Below are 23,155 nucleotides of genomic sequence, written 5' to 3' on the forward strand. Positions count from 1 at the left end.
TTTTCGTTTTTTAGACTCATTGTTTTTTCAGGAAAAACTTTAAAAAACAACCCTGTTTCGTCACAGTTGTAAATATCCTTAGCTTCAAAATCACAACATAAATCTTCCAGTTTGACAGTCCACTCTGTTACAACCCCAGTATCAACAGATCCACCTTCACCACTTACGGTTTTCAAAGAAATTTTATGCCGAGTTTTGAACTTGTGTAGCCATCCCACAGAAGCTTTGAACTCATTTACTCCCATAGATTTCGCAACCTCCAAAGCCTTTTCCCTAATAATAGGCCCATTAATGGGAATTTTTTTAGCCCGTTCGCGACAAAACCACTCATACGTAACATTGTCAATTTGAAGTCCAACAGTTTTCGGGAATGATTTTTGAACCTGATCATTTCCGTGTTGCCAAAATTATTTGAGCAGTTCATTTTTTTTCTTTAGGATGTCGCTTACCTGCATCTTCCCGATTTTGAAATTTGCAGCGAGATTGCGAACACTATTTTTTTGCCGATCATACGCATTAATGAGTTGGACTTTATCTTTTAAAGTTAAACGTTTACGAGAAGACATTGTGCACTTCACACGACACTGAACAAAACTGAAACTGAAAAGAAGAAAGGCCGACCATATCCCCCCCTTGCACACACCGAATTCATCAGAAGTTTTACACGTGCCTTAAAATTCTTGAAAAAGGGTTTAGAATTGCGACGTAAACCTTGATAAAATTCAGAGAATCGGCAATAGAAAATAAACACACTAGTGAGGCAATACGTGGAAGAAAAGTTCCTAGAAAAAGGGCCGTAAGCTCGCCCACTGGCCGTTATGGGGAGATCAAATTAAGTGCTAATCTAAACGAAACAGTGCAGATTGTCTGTCCGCGTCTGTCACAGAGAATGTCCGCTAGACAGAAGCTGCAAACATGTTAAAACCAATAGAGGTGAGTTGGGGAATTTGAAAATGTCCGTTGTAGAGAGATGTCCGTTAACGAGAGGTGTCCGTTAGGAGAAGTTTCACTGTATATATTTTTTTCAGTATCGAGTATTATCTTCGAGTTTCGTTATATAACTTCCGTATCAAGTTATGTTATGCATTAATTATGTTACATTTGTAAAATATAAATTGTTATATGTATTTAGTTAAAAAGCACAATTTAATTGACAATGAAGTTTAACAAGATTAATAAATTTTACTGGTTAATTGATAATATTATATACTATACCATACTAAGCTAACGCTATCTTGTTCAGGATATAACGTATCGTATAACAATGGCGGCAAGTTACGAATGGTAAATCTACAGACACTTAAGTATTAATTAACTTCCAAAATCTCGCTGTCTCAATTCAGAATAAACCAAAGATCTTGACTAGGTCTATAAGCTATTTATAGAAAATAATTTAATATAACAATTAGTCAATAAAGTGGCTAAATATAGCTAAAAAACTTCCCATTCGCCGGCTCTGCAAAATTTGTGAAACATGTGGATTGGATACTCTTACTGATACTAAGTAATAACCCACAAAATCTCTATCTAAGTTAAAATTTAAACTAAATATCGTAATTAGGAATATAAAGCTACTCTAGAAAATAAGTTAATATGCCAATTTAAGTCAATTTAAGTTAATAAAACAGAAAAAATTTCTCTATTTTCCGGAGCCATAAAAACTTCGCCTGAACAAGGCTACCCTCGTTCCCAATCTCCTAACATGTATTAGATAGAGTTCACAATGAATTCATGTTAGCAAACTCAGCCAAATTCAGGATTATTAATGTATGTCAAAAAAAAATACTGCATTATAACAAAATTAATTAGTAAAATTTCTAATCCCTCCCTCAACCCACTCATGGTACTACTAGTACTAATACTAACTAATACCACTACTAGTACTAATATAAAATACACTAATAATACAATACTATAATATAATACTAATATGTATTAATACTAACATGTGACATGAGTGGTACATGACTCTCATCAACCGGTGCAATACTACCACTTTGCTTATTGGAGACTTAAAGTGGTGAAACCCATGTTTCACCACTTTAAGAAGCAAAGGTATCAAAACCTATAGTACTAAGTACTGTAGGTTTTGATACCTTTTGTGTTTGGGGTTTTCATAGGGGAAAAAAGAAAAAAAAATCAGTGCACTATCCATCCAGTATCTGAGCTATCCACATGATTGCCAAATATGGTAAAGTTTTTGTAAACTCCTCTAATCCTATATATACCCAGAATATAAACAGAAATTTATTTAGTGTTTTACACCATGCTTGTAAAACTGTTGTCTCAAGCTTTGTCAACTTTTACAGGTTAAAAAGGATTAAGCCTGAATGAAAATAATAATAAATGGTGACCCGCACTTATATAAAATTGTAAATTTGTACAAACCTTTAAATGTCATAAGGTTGTGAATTTTTGCACAAGTGGAAATACCTGAAAATATTTAATAAGATTTCTCGGTAATTTCACTGGTGTGCTGTTCACAAGAACTTCTGAATTTGACACTCCTGTTTTTGACTAGTGGATTTATAACTTTATTATTAAATTTGGACTTGCCAATTATTGATTATATTACAGATATACAAGAAATAATAAATTTATTCCCACAGAAAACGATAATTATTATATTGTACATTTTATGGATCAAAATTATACAGGTGATCAGTTCTATTCTTGAAATTTGTGCGAGTGTTTATAATTTGTTGTTGAAGTGTGTAACATATGTTTCATTTTCTCTGGCAGGTGATATAGTAACTAATGTGACATTGCCATCATTATAAGTTGGTGAAAATTAAAAATATAAATAAATTTTGTGTGTGTATTTCCCTTCCCCCAAATAGCAAATTTCCTTTTCATTATCGTCTATTCCAAGAATTGGGTATTTTTGACTAACTGAGCAATTAAGAATGTTTGCATAGTTACCAAAATTTGATTAAAAAATAGCTCACCACTGGATTTAAATCTGAAGATATGCTAATTTTACATATAAACAGTTTGAGCCATTCAAATAGGCAGGTAGTGCCTGATCAACATACATGGCAAGCATGAAAGGCAGCAATAAACTTTTGGCAATAAAAGGGCACATTTTAACATTTGCATTTATTCAAGGACATTGTTTTGCTTTTGCTTGTAGAACAAAAACATGAATTTGCACTTGCAAATTTACAAAAGTTGTTTGGTATTTTTGAGGATTTTCACATGCATGTCACTATTGCAGTTCCCTGCTTATTTGATGATATTAACCAATCATGAATGGCTCTTTCTGTATGGATATAAACCGTCTATATATATTTAACCATGAACAAACCCCTCAACATGTTCTAGGTGTAACTGCACCTGTATGTAAACTACAACTTGTTTGTAAGGAGAGTGTGATGAAACTACTCTTTCTTCAGGCACCAATAAAGCAAAAAAAAAAAAAAAAAATCTTAGCATTTGGTGATCCAGGTGGATGTTCGTTAACTGACCCAATGATAAAAACAGCGTATTCATGTTTGGTGACTAATCAGCAGATCACCCCAGTGTTGAATGTTGTACATCACTGATCTTGGTATTTCTGCACCTCTTAATGTTGCCTATAATGAAAGAAAAGAAGAATGCAAAAAAAACAAAAACAAAAACAAAAAAAAAAAAAACCCTATTGTACAATAAAATGTATATAATATCGGTGTTTAAATACACCATAGATAACTCTTAATAAACTACAAAGTAGTTGTTGTAGGCATCATTTGCTCTTTCTCATATTGTGCTCTGCCTTCACGACGAGTTGCCATGATATTGCACTACTTCGAATAAGTAACTCTTCACTAATAGAGAAGGCTATTGTTACTTATTCTCAGTTGAGTACCACCACCCAGACAGCACTGTTTCACGGCTATTGGCCGATCATCAGTGGGTGGGCAGGTACCCTGGTAATGCAGACATGACGACCCAGTTGTGAAGTTAATCACACAATATGAGAGATGCCAAGAGGTGTAGATGTCAATATTTAAAATAAATAAATGCACAAGGCATAATACTTTAAGAGTTTGGTATCTATATAATATCGGTGTTTAAATACACCATAGATAACTCTTAATAAACTACAAAGTAGTTGTTGTAGGCATCATTTGCTCTTTCTCATATTGTGCTCTGCCTTCACGACGAGTTGCCATGATATTGCACTACTTCGAATAAGTAACTCTTCACTAATAGAGAAGGCTATTGTTACTTATTCTCAGTTGAGTACCACCACCCAGACAGCACTGTTTCACGGCTATTGGCCGATCATCAGTGGGTGGGCAGGTACCCTGGTAATGCAGACATGACGACCCAGTTGTGAAGTTAATCACACAATATGAGAGATGCCAAGAGGTGTAGATGTCAATATTTAAAATAAATAAATGCACAAGGCATAATACTTTAAGAGTTTGGTATCTATATAATATCGGTGTTTAAATACACCATAGATAACTCTTAATAAACTACAAAGTAGTTGTTGTAGGCATCATTTGCTCTTTCTCATATTGTGCTCTGCCTTCACGACGAGTTGCCATGATATTGCACTACTTCGAATAAGTAACTCTTCACTAATAGAGAAGGCTATTGTTACTTATTCTCAGTTGAGTACCACCACCCAGACAGCACTGTTTCACGGCTATTGGCCGATCATCAGTGGGTGGGCAGGAACCCTGGTAATGCAGACATGACGACCCAGTTGTGAAGTTAATCACACAATATGAGAGATGCCAAGAGGTGTAGATGTCAATATTTAAAATAAATAAATGCACAAGGCATAATACTTTAAGAGTTTGGTATCTATATAATATCGGTGTTTAAATACACCATAGATAACTCTTAATAAACTACAAAGTAGTTGTTGTAGGCATCATTTGCTCTTTCTCATATTGTGCTCTGCCTTCACGACGAGTTGCCATGATATTGCACTACTTCGAATAAGTAACTCTTCACTAATAGAGAAGGCTATTGTTACTTATTCTCAGTTGAGTACCACCACCCAGACAGCACTGTTTCACGGCTATTGGCCGATCATCAGTGGGTGGGCAGGTACCCTGGTAATGCAGACATGACGACCCAGTTGTGAAGTTAATCACACAATATGAGAGATGCCAAGAGGTGTAGATGTCAATATTTAAAATAAATAAATGCACAAGGCATAATACTTTAAGAGTTTGGTATCTATATAATATCGGTGTTTAAATACACCATAGATAACTCTTAATAAACTACAAAGTAGTTGTTGTAGGCATCATTTGCTCTTTCTCATATTGTGCTCTGCCTTCACGACGAGTTGCCATGATATTGCACTAGAGCACAATATGAGAAAGAGCAAATGATGCCTACAACAACTACTTTGTAGTTTATTAAGAGTTATCTATGGTGTATTTAAACACCGATATTATATAGATACCAAACTCTTAAAGTATTATGCCTTGTGCATTTATTTATTTTAAATATTGACATCTACACCTCTTGGCATCTCTCATATTGTGTGATTAACTTCACAACTGGGTCGTCAAGTCTGCATTACCAGGGTACCTGCCCACCCACTGATGATCGGCCAATAGCCGTGAAACAGTGCTGTCTGGGTGGTGGTACTCAACTGAGAATAAGTAACAATAGCCTTCTCTATTAGTGAAGAGTTACTTATTCGAAGTAGTGCAATATCATGGCAACTCGTCGTGAAGGCAGAGCACAATATGAGAAAGAGCAAATGATGCCTACAACAACTACTTTGTAGTTTATTAAGAGTTATCTATGGTGTATTTAAACACCGATATTATATAGATACCAAACTCTTAAAGTATTATGCCTTGTGCATTTATTTATTTTAAATATTGACATCTACACCTCTTGGCATCTCTCATATTGTGTGATTAACTTCACAACTGGGTCGTCATGTCTGCATTACCAGGGTACCTGCCCACCCACTGATGATCGGCCAATAGCCGTGAAACAGTGCTGTCTGGGTGGTGGTACTCAACTGAGAATAAGTAACAATAGCCTTCTCTATTAGTGAAGAGTTACTTATTCGAAGTAGTGCAATATCATGGCAACTCGTCGTGAAGGCAGAGCACAATATGAGAAAGAGCAAATGATGCCTACAACAACTACTTTGTAGTTTATTAAGAGTTATCTATGGTGTATTTAACACCGATATTATATAGATACCAAACTCTTAAAGTATTATGCCTTGTGCATTTATTTATTTTAAATATTGACATCTACACCTCTTGGCATCTCTCATATTGTGTGATTAACTTCACAACTGGGTCGTCATGTCTGCATTACCAGGGTACCTGCCCACCCACTGATGATCGGCCAATAGCCGTGAAACAGTGCTGTCTGGGTGGTGGTACTCAACTGAGAATAAGTAACAATAGCCTTCTCTATTAGTGAAGAGTTACTTATTCGAAGTAGTGCAATATCATGGCAACTCGTCGTGAAGGCAGAGCACAATATGAGAAAGAGCAAATGATGCCTACAACAACTACTTTGTAGTTTATTAAGAGTTATCTATGGTGTATTTAAACACCGATATTATATAGATACCAAACTCTTAAAGTATTATGCCTTGTGCATTTATTTATTTTAAATATTGACATCTACACCTCTTGGCATCTCTCATATTGTGTGATTAACTTCACAACTGGGTCGTCATGTCTGCATTACCAGGGTACCTGCCCACCCACTGATGATCGGCCAATAGCCGTGAAACAGTGCTGTCTGGGTGGTGGTACTCAACTGAGAATAAGTAACAATAGCCTTCTCTATTAGTGAAGAGTTACTTATTCGAAGTAGTGCAATATCATGGCAACTCGTCGTGAAGGCAGAGCACAATATGAGAAAGAGCAAATGATGCCTACAACAACTACTTTGTAGTTTATTAAGAGTTATCTATGGTGTATTTAAACACCGATATTATATAGATACCAAACTCTTAAAGTATTATGCCTTGTGCATTTATTTATTTTAAATAAAATGTATGGAGTAGAAGAGGAATTAAAGCTGCATTCCTCAATTTTTAAAGAATATTAGGTAGGTACCAATAAAAAATGAACCAATTTATTTAGATACCAATGAAAAATGTCACTTTTGCTTGCTGAGACTACCTTAGTGCATTTGAAGAGTGCAAAATTAATAAAATAAAATGAATTCCAAAAATATTTATGGAAGCAGAATTTCAAAAACTATTTCACTAACTCTCTAAACCCTACATAGGCTAGATTTGAGAGGCTTTGGCTTATGCTATGACAATTTAACCACAAGGTACTTAAGAGGATGAGGATCAGAAGGTGAAAACGTTTGAAATAAAGTCACTGCATACTCAAAGATAATATCTGTATTAGTAGTGGCAAATGATGTAAGGAAGCAAGCTTATACAGCATTGGCAAAAAAAGAAAAAACCCTACCTATTTCATATGTCCCTCAAGTCTAATATTTTTTTCCGTTCATCCTTAAATTTATTCAACCTATCAACTTCCACAAAACTAGATGGAAATATGTTCTAACAATCAATTACCTGCTGGCTGAAAGCACATTTCTCCAATAACCATTCTCAATTTAAATTTATGCCCCTACATGTGTTGCCTGAGCAAGAGTAAGGATGCTATCAACATTTAGCATACTCAATCCAATCCATCCATTTGAGGTGTTTAAGGATTGAGTCCTTAAACACCTGTTTGAGGTGTTTAAGGACTCAATCCTTAAACACCTCAAATAGGTCTCCTCACAGGTGCCTAGTTTCCTAGCACTGCAATTTTCAGAACTGAAGTCTTTGCGAGAATACCCTGTTGTTTTCCCCTTATTCTTCTTGTTGCTCCTCTCTGTACCCCTTTCCAATGGATTCACATCGTTCCTAAAATGGGGCCTTCAGACCTGTATGCAGCAATTAGGATGTGGCCTATCACTTTATACAACAGTGACAGTTAAGTCAAAGTTTTCATTCTCCAACTTATAAAAAGTCAAACAGGTATGTATATTGCTGGTCAGTTCCCTGGAAAATTTGACATTAGTAGCAGAAGTATGAAATTATGAATTGATGTTGCATCCAATGTTATGTAAATGTCACAGTTTATTAGGAGATTTTTTTAACTGATTTAATTGTGAAGCCATAGCTGAGTTTTTGTCATTTCCAAGGTCCCCATAACCAGTTTGTAATTTATTCATAATTCATTTTCTAATATCCATAGTAGAAGCAAAACAATGACACTGGTGCTTTCTAAGTTGCAAATTAAATCTTTTGTGAAACCTTCTTGCAAATCTAAATCTTGCATGAAACCTTAATATCTCTAAAAACAGAAAAACAAATAAAAAAAAAACAAACTAACAGAACATTTTCAGAACTTCTGTGATCTGTTTCCAGAATCTGTGTGATTTTCATGCAGCAATCTGATATACACTAAAACCACTGCTCTGGTCTGTTCCAAATCTTGAATACTTATTAATTATTATTAGTACATCTCAAAAACCTAATGCCAGACATTTTTCTTTGTGTGATTAACTAGAAATATGAATTAATATACTTATTTAGTTTATTCAGCATTCTGTTGTAAGGCACCAGTAGCATTTGAGATCCCTGTTTCCATATGTTGGATTTTTCTGTTTAAAGATTATTTCTAGTTATGCTGGTATAGTAAATATATGAATTTAACTTTTCTTGCAGGTTTATTTATTTATTTGCTATTTTTTTTTTATCCCGAAAAAGGCCTCTGAGGTTAGGAAAACTCATGTCAACGAAATAGATAACTCATACACCAACCAGTTATAAGAGTCAAGACACCATTTCAGGATGACCGATTACTGAGGGCTACTCTATGTTACCAAAAGAAGTTAGTGAACGTCTGGATCCGCAAATTACATGAGGATTTAAGGTATACTAGGAGACAAATAAGTCTGTACTATCTGCAAGACACTTGGTACTTATAAGAAGATTAGTTTCGGATAAAGTTACTAGAATAGCAGATTCTTACAGATGCAGATTATGAAGTTCAATAGGTTGTTGGGAGAAAATGTAATGCAACGTAATGATAGAAGTACGCACTTTGTACATAATTTGAATAGTAGGCATCTTACTAAGGAGCAAATAGGAGTTCTAAATTTTAGAGAATTTCAAATTTAGTTTTAAATTTGGGTTCTAAATTTGCGCTCATGCCTCTCAAACCATCCGTTGCTGAAATAGCCATAGGAATTGAACGGGCTATTAGCAAATTACCAGAGGCCTTAGCTAATGAGATTCGTGTCAAGTCTGGTGCCATCCTGAGTCAAGCGAAGACGGCGCCTGCTAACCTTAACTTTAGTCAGAGGAGAGCCTTAAAAGAGTTGAAATAGGCCGATGGAATCGTGGTATTACCTGCGGATAACGGGAGATCGACGGTAGTCTCAAATAAAGAAGATTATCATAGAAAAGCTTTGGCCCTTTTGCAGAACAGTAATACCTATAAGGTTAGAGAAACCCGTTGGTTGGTCTGGAAAGACGTGTTAATAAAATGGGACAGCTTTGGTTAAAGGCGGAGAAAATTTCTAAAGAGACATTTTGGTCCCTACACGCTACGGGATGTCGACTCACCAGATTTTATGGGCTTCCGAAGACACATAAGGAGGGGGGGGGTCCCTCTTAGACCCATTGTATCATTTATAGGAAGCCCTACATACGCTTTATCTGGGCTTTTGGCTAAGTTGATCTCCCCTATAGTAGGTCTTTCCAGCTATATCATCAAGGATAGTAAAGAATTTGTGAACTTTGTGAAAGACCAAACTATAGATGAAAATGAGATCATGATTTCCTTTGACGTTGTGTCCCTCATTACATGTATTCCTATTATGCATGGAGTACATTGTGTAAGAAAGACATTGAATAATGATGTCTCTCTGGGTAGCAGGTCGCTTTTAAATGAAGAAGATATATGTTCCGGTGTGGAACTTTGTCTGGTTAGCACCGCTCTGGTGTTCCAAGGAACTATGTATAAGCAGGTTCATGGTGTAACCATAGGTTCACCCATTAGTGTTATCGTGGCCAATTTGGCCATGGGAGAATTAGAAAATAAAGTTTGTGAGGGGTGTCAGTTTCCCATGAGGAAATGGAAGAGATATGTAGATGATACTTTAGCCGTTATTCCAAAGGGTAGAGAGGAGGATGCACTTAATTGGCTTAATAGCTTCTCCCAATTCATTCAGTTTACCTCAGAGGTGGAAGCAGGTGGTACCCTCCCATTTTTGGATGTATTGGTCTCTAGGATAGGCCTTAGGCTTAAAACTTCAGTGTTCAAAAAACCTATGTGTAGAGGCCAATACACCCATTATAGCTCAGCACAAGCTAGACATGAATAGTGTGGTTAAGGTACTAATGGATAGAGCAGGGTCCCACTGTGCCACCTCTGTGGATAGAGAATGTGAAATAAGACGAGTCACAGCAGACCTTAAGAAATGCGGCTACCCCCAGAGGATCTTGGACAGATATAGTAGAGGGGTTATGTCCAATCATAGGGAACCATTTGTACCTGTGGCCCACTGTATACATTCCTTACTATCCGGGCCTTACCGAACGTTTAACTAGAATATTACGCAGCTATAAGACACACTGCAACTTCCAGGACAGAGGTTGCACACAGTCGTGTCCCAGGTAAAAGATCCAATAACAAAGGATCTTAGTAGCGGAGTCGTATATATGATAAAATGCCTGGATTGTGAGGAATGTTATGTAGGTGAAAGAAGGTGGCAGTTCAAGGATCGTCACCTAAATGCTACAAAAGTCGTGGATTATGGTAAGTCTGCTGTGGCCAAGCATGTTTGGGAGAAGCAGCATCGGATCTCCCCAGAGGATGCAGTTATTGTTGACCGGGCGCATGGGTTCTGGGACCGTAAATGGCTCAAGAGCTTGTGAATCTGCTCATCCAATAACAATACTATCAATAGAGACAGAGGCATGCATATGCATCCCCTCTTTGAAACTGTGGCGTCTCCGTAGCCAGGTGGGAAGGAGCAGCAGTGCGTACCACACGCTTCTTGATTAGACCGGGGTTCGAGCCCGTCACCACCAAATATGGAAGATGCGGAAAGGTCAGGGAATGACCACCGCATATTCCGGAGCAATATGGCCTTAGTTGCTAATGCTCCTAAAAACCAAACAACATTTGAAACTGTTGTCCTGAGTACGGATGAGCGGTTCCGTTTGACACACTCCCGAGCCATTTCTGCTTCCAGTTCAGACCATGCGCTGGTTGAACCACATGTGGAAGCACCGTGAGCCTGCTATTTAAGGAGATGTTGCAAGAAGGTTTGATACTGTTGAGGAAGAAAGCTGACGAGCTACAGGTTTTATCGCTTTTAATTACACGTATGTTTTATAATATTTTAATTCATATTATTTTATTTTATTGTAAATACAGTTATCACATTTTATTATTTATGGTAGATCAGTTTTATTTATTTCATTATAAATATAATTGCCACATTTTATTTTTGTATGAACATTTGATTTACAGTAATAATTGAACTTAATGGTTGGTGTATGAATTATCTATTTCGTTGACATATATATTTTTTTGTCACAATACTTTTGTACTTGCATTCTGTTTGAACTTTCCTTCAGATGGATACTACATGTATTTGTGAATATTTAAAGGTTTCTTTCAAGAATTTTTCTTTCTTTCTTTTTTTTTTTTTTTTTTTTTTTGCTTTTCAGTTCTTAACTTAGTAAGTACTTTGAAATGAGGCTGCCAGACTATAGCCTCTCAACCATAACCATCCCTATGTCAAGGGTTGACAAGTTGGAAACTCCGGTGGATATTCTAATTTTCATATTACTTTATGTGCAAATTTTTCACCCTTCCCTTTGAAATCTGCAGAGTAGACAGGATTTGCTTCTTGGCTTACATTGTTCATTTGCTTATATGTTGAATTTTAAGGAATAATTTGGAAAATTATTCCTTGAAATTCAACAGGTGCCTCCATAGCCAGGTGGGCAGGAGCAGTAGTGCATAGCACACGCTTCTTGATTAGACCGGGGTTCGAGCTTGTGACTACCAAATATGGAGGATGCAGAAGGTCAGGGAATGACCGCCACATATCCCCAGCCCAAATAAAGGGTGAGGGTTGGCGTCAGGAAGGGCATCCGGCCGTAAAAATTGCATGCCAAAACAATGAAAACGCTGAACCCATATAATAATGGGAAAAAGGCGAGAACAAAAAATTCCTTGAAATTCAACACATTATATATAAAATATATCCAATCTTCAGTTATATTTTTAAGTTGTATGTTAAGCAGAAGGAATTGTAAACAGTAGTTCAGACTTGTATTTTTTAAAGTACCTTTTACAAAACCCTTATTTGTTTTCTGCAGCTGTTTCCAGACTAACTGGAGATATTTAGCTTTTACAGATATACATGAGGTTTTCTAATGTTATGTTGGTGAACCATTCTTAAAATGCAAAAATTGTTATATGTGTACATTTATAATACAGGTTAAACAAGTGATGTCCAAGCTGATGGAAAATCATAAGATAGCTGCAGCATCACACAATGTGTCTGCATACAGGTGAGAAATACAGCTTCAACTTTTGCAGTGTACCTTTCTTACAATCCATATTGTTATAAAGCTAAAAAAATTCCATAAAAAATTATTGAAACATAGATCAGTCTATAAAAACAGATAAAAATTTATTGCTACAAATAAACTATCTGTGCAATAAAATACAGTAGAACATCAGTTATCTGGAATAATTTGAAAGGCTGATCTTTCTTCCTTTTTTTTTATTAAGTTAACGGTAGTACAGTAAGCACCGGTTATAGTGATCACATTTGCAAATTGAATTTTGATTATAATAAGCGAAAGATCGAGTTTACTACCTGTTTATAACAATGTACAAACAAAAAGCCCAATAAACTGAAAATTGCAAATTGTTTTTATTGTTTTATGGTTGTGACCTCTAGAATTCTATGTGACCTTCAAAAATGTGCTTTAGTAAAATATCAGAGACTACTACGTTTTCTCGGAAACCACGAGTGAATTTCAGATTACTTTAGCTCCAGATTCGGTAAGAATAATATCGGCCTGAAACTGTGCGATTTATTATTTTTCTCAATTTTTTATGGTAAATTGTGAACGAAAAGAAAACACATAATTTTAGCATTTCAACAAAAAATGGAAATTATTAATAGAATTAGAGAAGGTGAAAATTTAGGAAATCTCTCCAAAGAATTTAATGTGGGGAATTCAACAATTTATGACATCAAGAAAAATTCCAGTGCTATAACAGAATTTGTGCCAATTATGGATAATGAAGAAGGATCTAGCAGGAAAAAGACTGTTGAAACCTGAAAATGCCACTTTAGAGCAGTGCGTACCTAGACTTCTGTCAGCCTCTGGTGAAATATTCATCTGGGGCCCCCCCTCACAAAAATTAAAGATGGAATTTGTAAAAATAAAAAGGAAACACCCAAAAATTATTCAAATCATAATTATTTATTTAAACTTTTAATGACTAGTACATTATTTATACATACTCATCTGAAAAGTTTTCACATGATTACCTTACGATATTTACTTGATATCTGTAATGTCTGATGTTTTTATATCAGACATCTTGTACATCTTGTTTTTTAGTACATCTTGTTCTATGGAGATAATGGCCAATCCATTAATTCTTCCTTGGCCAACTGTTGCTCTTGAATATATGTTTTAATCATTTTGAGTCTTGAAAACTCCTCTCTCCAGATGCAACCATAATTGGCAATGTTAATAATATCCAAAGGGAAATGGTGATATTGGGATATAATTCAACTAATAAAATAATAAATAAATAAATAATAATTCAACTAATAAATAAATGTCAATAATTCTAAGGAACCAGATATTTTTTCCTTTTAAAACATGTTGCAAAGATTGAATTTCTTGACGAAACTCTTTGGCATCAACGCCGTTGCTCCTGTCTTTGCCAGTGAGAATTCCTTCAAGGTATTAACATTTCATTTCTATTGCACTTTCAAATAAATTCATGAAGTTTTCTGATTTTAGAATAAGATGAAAAGCCGTATTTATTTCATTCATCTCATCAAATCTTTCTTGTAAGCTAACGGTTATATCGATCATTATATTAAAAAATTCCATTTCAAACCTTTTGGTTGGATCAATAAAGCATTCATCTGATGAAGTTTCAAGGTAAACTCACGCTTTTTTCTATAAACTCTCACTTCTGGTAACACTGACACTACTTCCAACTCAGTTGCAATGTCTATGCCTTTATCCATGTCCTGATGTTCTAAATTCATTTAGTTGACTAAGAGCACCTTCTATCAATATAATTGCAGTGTTCATATCAATTGTACTACTTTGCATGGCTTTACTTTATTTATAATACCCAATGTTTCACACCAAACAACTACACTTATAATAAATTTAAAAGAAGTAATTTAAATAAAAAAAAATAATAAATTTTCTGTTTATGATCCGGGATGACCACATGGTAAGAGGAGTTCACAAGATAGAGAGAGAATACAAGAAACTTTCTGTTAACAAACTTGTATTTAAGACTGCAGTTTTGCATCTTTTCCTTTGGCTTGTTCCTTGATTTCATTTAATGCACGTGTAATATTTTGTAACTGATATTGTTACATTCAGAGCAAAGCAAACAGTTTTAAATGTGAATCTCCATTATTATGGGTTTTTGTTTATAAAATAAATAAATTTACTTCAATATAAATAAGGCAATATTGAATTTTTTTTATAATTCGTTAAAAGGATGTCAGAAGGGATTTTGACAAAACTTGATGCTCAGAAAGCTCCAGGTCCTGATGGTATTTCTCCACTTGTTCTCAAAACCTGTGCCCCTGAGCTTACTCCTGTTCTTTGCTACCTTTTTTTCACTTTCTTATTCCAAAGCTGTTTTTCCTTCTGCTTGGAAATTTGCTCATATCCAGCCAGTTCCTAAAAATGGTGACAAATCCCTCCCATCCAATTATCATCCCATTGCAATTACTTCTACTCTTTCTAAAGTAATGGAGAAATCAATTAACCGCCAACTGTCTTCTAACTTCTCCACTAATGCTGGTGTCCCCCAAGGTTCAGTTCTTTCCCCCATTCTTTTCTTCTTGTATGTTAATGACTTTCTTCCATTGACTGGAAATCCTATCCATAGTTTTGCTGATGATAGCACATTGCATTCCACTTTCCATTTTGAGAAACTTGCCCTGCTCGCTCAACTTCAACTTCTTGAATATCCACTACCAATTTTTTAATGCTGATCTCCAGGTAATTCTCCAGTGATGCAAAGGCAACTTAGTTGATTTCAATCCTTCTAAAACTCAGTCTTGTCTTATATCTCGCAAAAAGGATTCTTCTGCGCCTCCGTAGCCAGGTGGGTAGGAGCAGCAGTGTGTAGCACACGCTTCTTGATTAGACCTGGGTTCGAGCCTGTCACCACCAAATACGGAGGATGCGGAAAGGTCAGGGAATGACCACTGCATATCCCGGAGCAATATGGCCTTAGTTGCTAATGCTCCTAAAAACAGATAACAAACAACCAATCCTATGCTTATCTTTGATGACACTCCAATTTCTAGGCAAAATGATATATCTCTTTTGGGGATTACCCTGTCTTCTAATCTCTCTTGGCACAAGCACATTACAAATATTGCTTCCTCTGCATATAAAAAATTTGGTTTTCTCTTTTGCTCTTGGCTTTACTTTTCTTCTAAATATCTGTTCACTCTGTACAAATCGCAAATCCACCCCTATCATGAAATATTGTTTTCACATGTGGGGCAGTGCCCCCAAAACCTCTCTCAGGCTTCTAGATTTCATTCAGAAGAGGGCAGTTAAGTTAATTAATGACTCATCTCTAACCGAGTCTCTCCACTCGCTGTCTCAGAGACGTACTGTTTATGCTGCAAGCCTTTTCTACAGATACTTCCATGGGCACTTGGTATGTTGAGGGTCTAGCGGCTCTTGGGATTTCTCCTATCTCCGCGATGTTCTCCTGTATCTAGTGACAGTACCCTGTCAAGCCCGAGATTTAAAGTATGTGGATTGTGTATAGTGTAGTCTGTTGTGCCCACTGTTCATCTGGCTTATTGGCCATCGGGCCCCTGATGGAACCTGACATTGCCCATACCGTGCCACGTGGAGGCTAGCCAGGTGTTACCAGTAAGGAATCAGTACTCTGGCAGATTCTGCCACCTACTTTCCTCAGATTTCAGTGGCTTAGGACCTACAAAAAAAAAAAAAAAAAAAAAAACGACATTGCTTTAATTGCTGTTGATGTTTTTGTTTGGTCATAGAGATTTGCTTTAAGAGCGAGAAGGCATTGTACACTGGATGAGTTTTATTTTTGGCCGAAAAGGGTCGGTCAAGCAATTTTGGTGTAGTTACAATTTTGGCATGTGGGGCTGTGCGCTGTGAAGGTAGACAGATTTGGGTGGGGAGAAGGAAAGCTGGAGGGTAGAAAAAGAAGAAAGGGACCGATAGAGAAGGTGGCCCCCAAATATTCAGTGGGCATGCCCATGCCACACTGAATATTTTATCTCCTTTTCTCCCACCAGGAAAAGGAGATAAAGCAGGCCCGGCAAGGTGTTGGACCTGGATCGCCATTTGGCTAGTTGGCAGCAAGGCTGCAATCTAAGTCATTCACTTTGACTCTCCAGGTGGTAGAGTCAAAGTGACTCTCCTTGATTGTTTTGTCTGCCCTGTCCAAAACTCTCACAATTTCCATGAAGGTTTGGTGTGGGTGATATGCTTTAAAAGTTATTACCCCATGGCCAATTGGTTGCAAAACTGAAGTGGTGTTTGGTGGCACGTAAAAACATTGTCATTGTTGTAGGGTTTTAAGAGCATCAGCGACTAAGGCCATCTTGCTTCATGTGTATTGTCTGTCAATCGCTAATGTTCTGAGGTTGATTTTTTTTTTTTTTTTTTTTTTGTTTGTTGGACGAAAAACCCGAGTTTCCTTGAAAAAAAACCATGCCACCTGAGACTGACTAACTCAGCCATGTTGTGAAACAGGAACAAAAAAAAATCTTCCCGATGAGACTTGAACTCAGGTCTTTTCAACCCAGTGTGGGGAGGACGCTGATCTACCCACCACAAGGGCAACATTGGCATTCAGAGATGTTCTGACTTCAGCAAAGTTTGCAGGATGTCCAGGGGCATTGTCCAAGAGAAAAAGAGCCCTGGCTGGTAACTCATTCTCTTGACAAAAACGGAGCACAGTAGGGCAAGAACAGTTTGTGTACAATCCAAAAAGATTTCTTGTGTCACCCAAGCACTCCTGTTCCATTTCCAGTAGACTGGCAACCTGGTTTTGGTTATGCTCTTGAGAGAACTTGGTGTCTGGGAATGGTTCACCAACATTGGTTTTAATTTTAAAGTGCCAGGCACATTTGCACCAGCAGAAGCCTTAGCCTGTCTTTTGCAGCCTTGAAATTTGGTGCAGACTGCTCTTCATGGGCAATGGAGGTTCGTGATGGCAGTTTCTTTCAATAAAGCCTGGTCTTGTCAACGTTAAAAATGAAATCAGGAGGATAATTACCTTTCTGTATAATGGCTTGAAACTCTGAAGGAAATGCTGCAACTGCCTCAGCATCTGCACTTACCTTGTTGGCAGCATTTCCTGCAGAGTTTCAAGCCATTGTGCAGAAGGGTAATTTTTAGTTTTCTGGCTAACTGAAGGATTATTTTTGTTTTTTATGTCAAATGTTTTATTGTGTGTGTGTGGGGGGGGGGGGGGTATCTAATCTATTTTTTACTTCCATTATCATTTTAATGATTAATTTCTAAGCATCTGCCTAGAAGAAGCATTAGTTAAATATTAATCCTATTGTTAGACTGTTTTGTAACAATATTTCTTAGCATTATAAATCTGTGAATAAAACTGATTTCTTAACACTGTATGGATTAAAAATGTTTTTGTATTTGAAGATGTTGAGGCATAAAAAATTGATACTGTCATTATGAATTCCTGTGTATTGTGTATTTAATTAAACTGTGAAAAGAGGTTATCATTAGTTTTTGTCAGTCTGATACAATGTATTTATCATCTGTGTAACAAATAAATAGCTTAATGGTTGATGGAAAAGGATTCAGAATTTTATCTTTTATTGATGCAAAGTGCATTGCTAAAAGGGAGCAGAGATTCCTGACCCCACAGAAAGCATGTATACTTATTTGTATATGTTCAAGCCAAACCTAAAACATCCAGCCTGATAAGGAACAATGTTAAATCAAGAATGCTGTCCCTAGGAAGGGTTGTGTACTTTAAATTGGTGGCTCCAGTAATATAATCAAGGTGTAGTCCATATCAACATTAGTGTATAAAGAGATGACATCGAATGATGCCAAGATATCTGATAATCTAATATTACTGATTAATGTGTGTGTGTATGTTTGGACAGTCGTAACAATAAAGGAAGATAAATTTTCAAAGGCAAAATGTCCATATGACGCTATTGGACAAAAGCTGCTGTTATGCAATTTTATTGTACCAAAAATATATGTCATAATGTTATTTTTAAGTCTGATGTTTTGTAATACAGTAAACCCCCGCTATTCGCGGGGGTTACATTCCTGAGAAATGCCGCGAATACCGAAAACGCGAATACTGAGCTATGGCTCCCATAGTAATAAAGCGGTTCCGTTCCAAAGTATGAAATATATAAGAAAAACTAGTCTAAAATTTTGTCTATGTATGTATTATATGTATCTTCATAATATGACTATGTACATAGTGAAATGCAAGCACATGGCATCGAAATGAAAATAAGAAACAATTTAATATTAAATGTAATATTTATTAGAAATTTCAAACAAATCTTTCAAACCAGCGCAGTTGCTAGCTAAAAAACTTATCCCGCCAGTGCTATCACCAGTTTCTCTAAAGTGTTGATAAAGGAGTTTTGCCTTTTCACGAATGATGAGTGAACTTAACAGAATTTTATTTTGAGTTCGGTCTTCTATCTACAGATTTAAAGCTTTTTCCGTTTTTTCTAATTTAACATCACGAGTTACAGAGCAAATTTTTGAAGCAATTAGTGCATTTTCATGGACACTACGGCGGATTTTTTCTTCCGATTTCTAGATTGATCGTACCGTTGACTCATTGATTTTATAATGTTTTGCCACTGAGGAGACACTTTCACCATTAGAAATTTTGTCTAATAACTCAATTTTATTCGTTAATGTCATCACCTTTGATCTTTTCACATTTCCCTTGTTATTCGTAGCCATATTTTTCTATGGGTTAGAAAGAACTTGTCCACAATAAAGTCACTTTCTTCCGTTAACACACTCGAAAAAGTCTGTTTTACACTGCAAAACGGTAGATTTATCACTTTTGTAAGCATATCAATTAATAAATTGATAAATTTATTCAATTTATAAGCATATAAATTAAAAGAAAACGACGAAACCTTCCATGACAAGCGCATAACACATACTGAACAAGGAGTAGCGAGAAACATCCACGCCGGGATTTTGTCACCCTCCCCCCACTGAGCGCTGTTTTAACCGGGAAAGATAATTTTAGCCACGCCTATGTTTTTTTATGGCGGAAAATGTTCACGGCACTTTAAAATTCACATTTTTTCAGGTTTCATTTTATATTAAATCAGCGACTGCAAATACGCAAAACCGGGAATACAGATACCGCGAATAGCGGGGATTTACTGTATATGCAAATTTATTTCTTTGTTGCTTCATAGTAGTATTCTAAGAAAATTTTCAACTTGATTTTATATGACTTAATGAATATTATTATGACATATATGTCTAGAATCTTTTGCTATTTTTTTTATTATATTCTGTTTTGTTTGAAATAACTATATTGTCTTTTTTTTTGTCTGCTTTTCTGTAGAGTTTGGATACGGTACTTTACTGACATTTTAAAATAGCTCTACACGGTAAATTGTTACTGCTTTCTTCTTAAACAGATATGTCCAGTTTCTATTTAATAACTTTATCTGTTGGTAGAATTTACTTAGAATCAAGGCAAACTTTTCTCCAGGATTCAGACGATGATGGTGAAACACATGCAGGATCTCGGTTACTTCATTTGCTTCAGGTTGGACTACATTTTTATTTATTTATTTATTTATTTATTTTTTGATTTGAGAGGATCCAGTAGCAATATTTTATATACATACATACAGTATGTAAATAAAATATTGCTACTCGCATATAGTTCAAGTTTTGAATAAGAGTATATAAAAATATTAATAAAATGAAACATTATTAAGAAACTCCTCAAAGTGATTGGAGTAGTTTACATTTTCAGTGTAACATTTATTGAGGCTGAATTACCAGTTAATAATAGGCCATTCTTTTCTTGTGGCAGTATATGGATTGGACTTGCAATATGAATACCAATCAGATATGCTGCCCCAGAACTATGGCTGCTATTAAAAAAGAAGTTCATAAGGCGGTGTAGCATTAAAATCTAAAATTTTTTTCAGGCTGTCTAAAAAAGAGATCATTCTGAGATATATGAAAAGTTATAGTTTAATTCTGATAAAATAGAAGAGAAGTAACTTAAAGAACAGAACACACTGACTTGTGAGGTTTAGCTGCTTAGTATCAGTTACATGCAGATGTTTCTGGCATCTTATAAGTAGCACGGTGGGGGGAGGGGGATTGAGTAGGAAGGCATAAAACTTTGGGTAGAACTTCATGGCATAAAACTTCATGGAGTGCTATGGTTTGAAAGTTTTTTTTTTTAAGTACTGAAAGAATTAAGAAATAAAACATTAAAATTTTTATACTTAAAAGAAGGACATTAATTGTATTCTAGGATGAATACTAGATTTAAATTAATTCTAAACAATGACTAATCAGAGTGAAGTTCATCAAGATCCAAATCAGAAAAAAAAAAAAAAAACACAAAACACACAAGGCAAATTTTGGGAGCTGCCGTATACTATAGTAATAGCATTCAACATTTAGTGCAAAGAAGCCATAGGCTTTTGCCGGAAAAAAAAAAAAAAAAAAACACCAAGTAGATAAGAAAATACATATCATGTGCTCCCCCCCCCACTTAAAAAGACTTAAAATACCGGATACTGAAGCTTTCAGAGGCAGATGCCTCTGAAAGCTTCAGTATCCGGTATTTTAAATCTTTTAAAGTATTTTAATGTATTTTATTTTAACATATTTTAATGTTTTATAAAACTTTTATCGCTCTTATTTTATTTTATTGTAAATAGTTTTAATTGTTTTAATTAATTATAAATATCTATGTTATGTACATTTACTTTGCAGTATTAAATTATTATTTTAATACAACACGGTTGGTGTATCAATTTAATTGCTTGTGAATATGAATTCTCCCAACCTCATAGGCCTATTTGAAGTAGCAGGAGAGACTGCTCTACAGGGATGGGATACACTTAAATAGAAAGGGTGCAAGAATATTTGCTGACGCTATCGAGGCAGTGTTAGGTGGGTCAGAAAACTGCTAGCTTGATAGAGTGGGCCAGTAAATCAGAGAGTCTTATAATGGGGGATTTTAATTTCCCAGATATTGACTGGAATTTGTGGTTGGTCACTCACACCCTAGCAAGGATTTTGTGGATTTGTTGGATGATTGTTTTCTACATCAGCATGTTCGGAAGGCAACTAGAGGGAGTAATACTCTTGATCTCATTATCTGTAGTGATTCTTCATGCATTAAGAATCTGCAGATAAAGGAACCACTAGGTAACTACCATCAGGGGTAAAGGGAAGGGCTTTTGCTTTCGTAAAGGTGACTATGATGGTCTGAGACAGTATTTAAATTCTATACAGTGAGACCAACTGATGATGTTACCAACAGCAAATTCAAAATGGGAAGCATTCAAAGAACTTATCTTGGAAGCTACTAGGCTTTACATACCAACTAAGAAATATTGTTCAATGTTTAGGCCTAAATGGATGTCAGATGAACTAATGAGACATATTTTTTTTTTTGGTAGTTGTTGGCACATTGGCTTCTGTGGCCATAATGCACCTACCAAGGTTTTTGCAGCACTTTGATCCAAGCCCGAGGCGGGATTTGAACTCGCGACCTTTGGGTTGATAGGTGGGCACTTTATCCACCCGGCTAGCCCGGTCGGCTAATGAGACATATGGCAGAGAAGAAAAATGCATGGGATACATATAAATTAATGGGTGACATGGAAGCCTATGATAGATATAAGGTGGTCTGTAACCAAGTCACAAAGGAGATTAGGCAGGCAAAGGCAGATTATGAGAAATCCTTGGAAAAGGATGCAAAGAAAAACAGAAAAGAGTTCTTTATCTATGTAAACTCTAGAAGGAAAGGAATGAATCAGATTGGTCCACTGGATATTGATGGTTCAACAGTTGAAGATCCTGCTCAGGTGGCTAACAAACTAAACGAGTATTTTGCATCTACATTTACACATGAGGAGTTATTCAGGAAGGGGAATGCCAGAGGTGAAGTAAACTCTGGCAGTAAGCTAGATGATTTTGTAATAACTGAGAGGAAAGTGGAGGAGAAATTGTTGAGGATAAAGATAAAAAAGGCACCCGGGGTTGATGGGATCTATCCAGTTATATTAAAGAAGGCAGCAAAGGAAGTAAGCAAACCCTTAGCCATAATAATGAGAGCTTCTTTGGACTCAGGAAAGGTACCCATAGACTGGAGATGTGCAAATGTGACCCCAATTCATAAAGGAGGAACAAAGGGCAACCCAAGTAATTATAGACCTGTTAGTTTAATTTCTATTCCAGGAAAATTAATGGAGGCACTGGTTAAAGAAGCACTGCAGGATCATCTATACAAGACTTCAGTTATAGCTCGGACACAGCATGGTTTTGTTAAGGGAAAGTCTTGCCTGACCAATTTGATTGGATACTATGATGCAGTCACAAAAGAACTGGATGCAGGAAATAACTTTGATATTATATATTTGGATCTTAGAAAGGCTTTTGATACTGTTGTGCATGGAAGACTGCTGCACAAATTGGAGCAGTGTGTCATTTGAGGCAAATTGCTGCTATGGATAAAGGGATGGTTGAAGGGGAGAAGACAGAGTGGTAATCAATGGACACTGCTCATCGTGGACTAATGTTATTAGTGGGGTTCATTGTTGGGTCCATTGTTTTCTGTATTTATAAATGATATTGGTGATGGTATATCAAGCTTAATGTCCAAGTTTGCAGACTATACAA

General features: G+C 36.0%; 1 protein-coding gene across 3 annotated transcripts in view; it reads left to right on the top strand.

Annotated features, from left to right (window-relative positions):
• LOC150080891 (protein IMPACT-like) overlaps positions 1-23,155 on the top strand; it is a 130,434-nt gene that overhangs the window by 81,526 nt on the left and 25,753 nt on the right. For 2 of the 3 annotated variants that reach the window (XM_090381310.1, XM_090381311.1), the window contains 2 exons: positions 12,462-12,535; positions 19,958-20,048. In XM_090381310.1, coding sequence (XP_090237436.1) covers positions 12,462-12,535; positions 19,958-20,048 — 165 coding nt within the window. The remainder of the gene's footprint in view (positions 1-12,461; positions 12,536-19,957; positions 20,049-23,155) is intronic. The other variant, XR_016547388.1, reaches the window with a different exon arrangement.

The sequence above is a fragment of the Mastigoproctus giganteus genome, chromosome 9, assembly GCF_048544385.1.
Source record: "Mastigoproctus giganteus isolate SK-2022 chromosome 9, ASM4854438v1, whole genome shotgun sequence".
Classification (NCBI taxonomy): Eukaryota; Metazoa; Arthropoda; class Arachnida; order Uropygi; family Thelyphonidae; genus Mastigoproctus; species Mastigoproctus giganteus.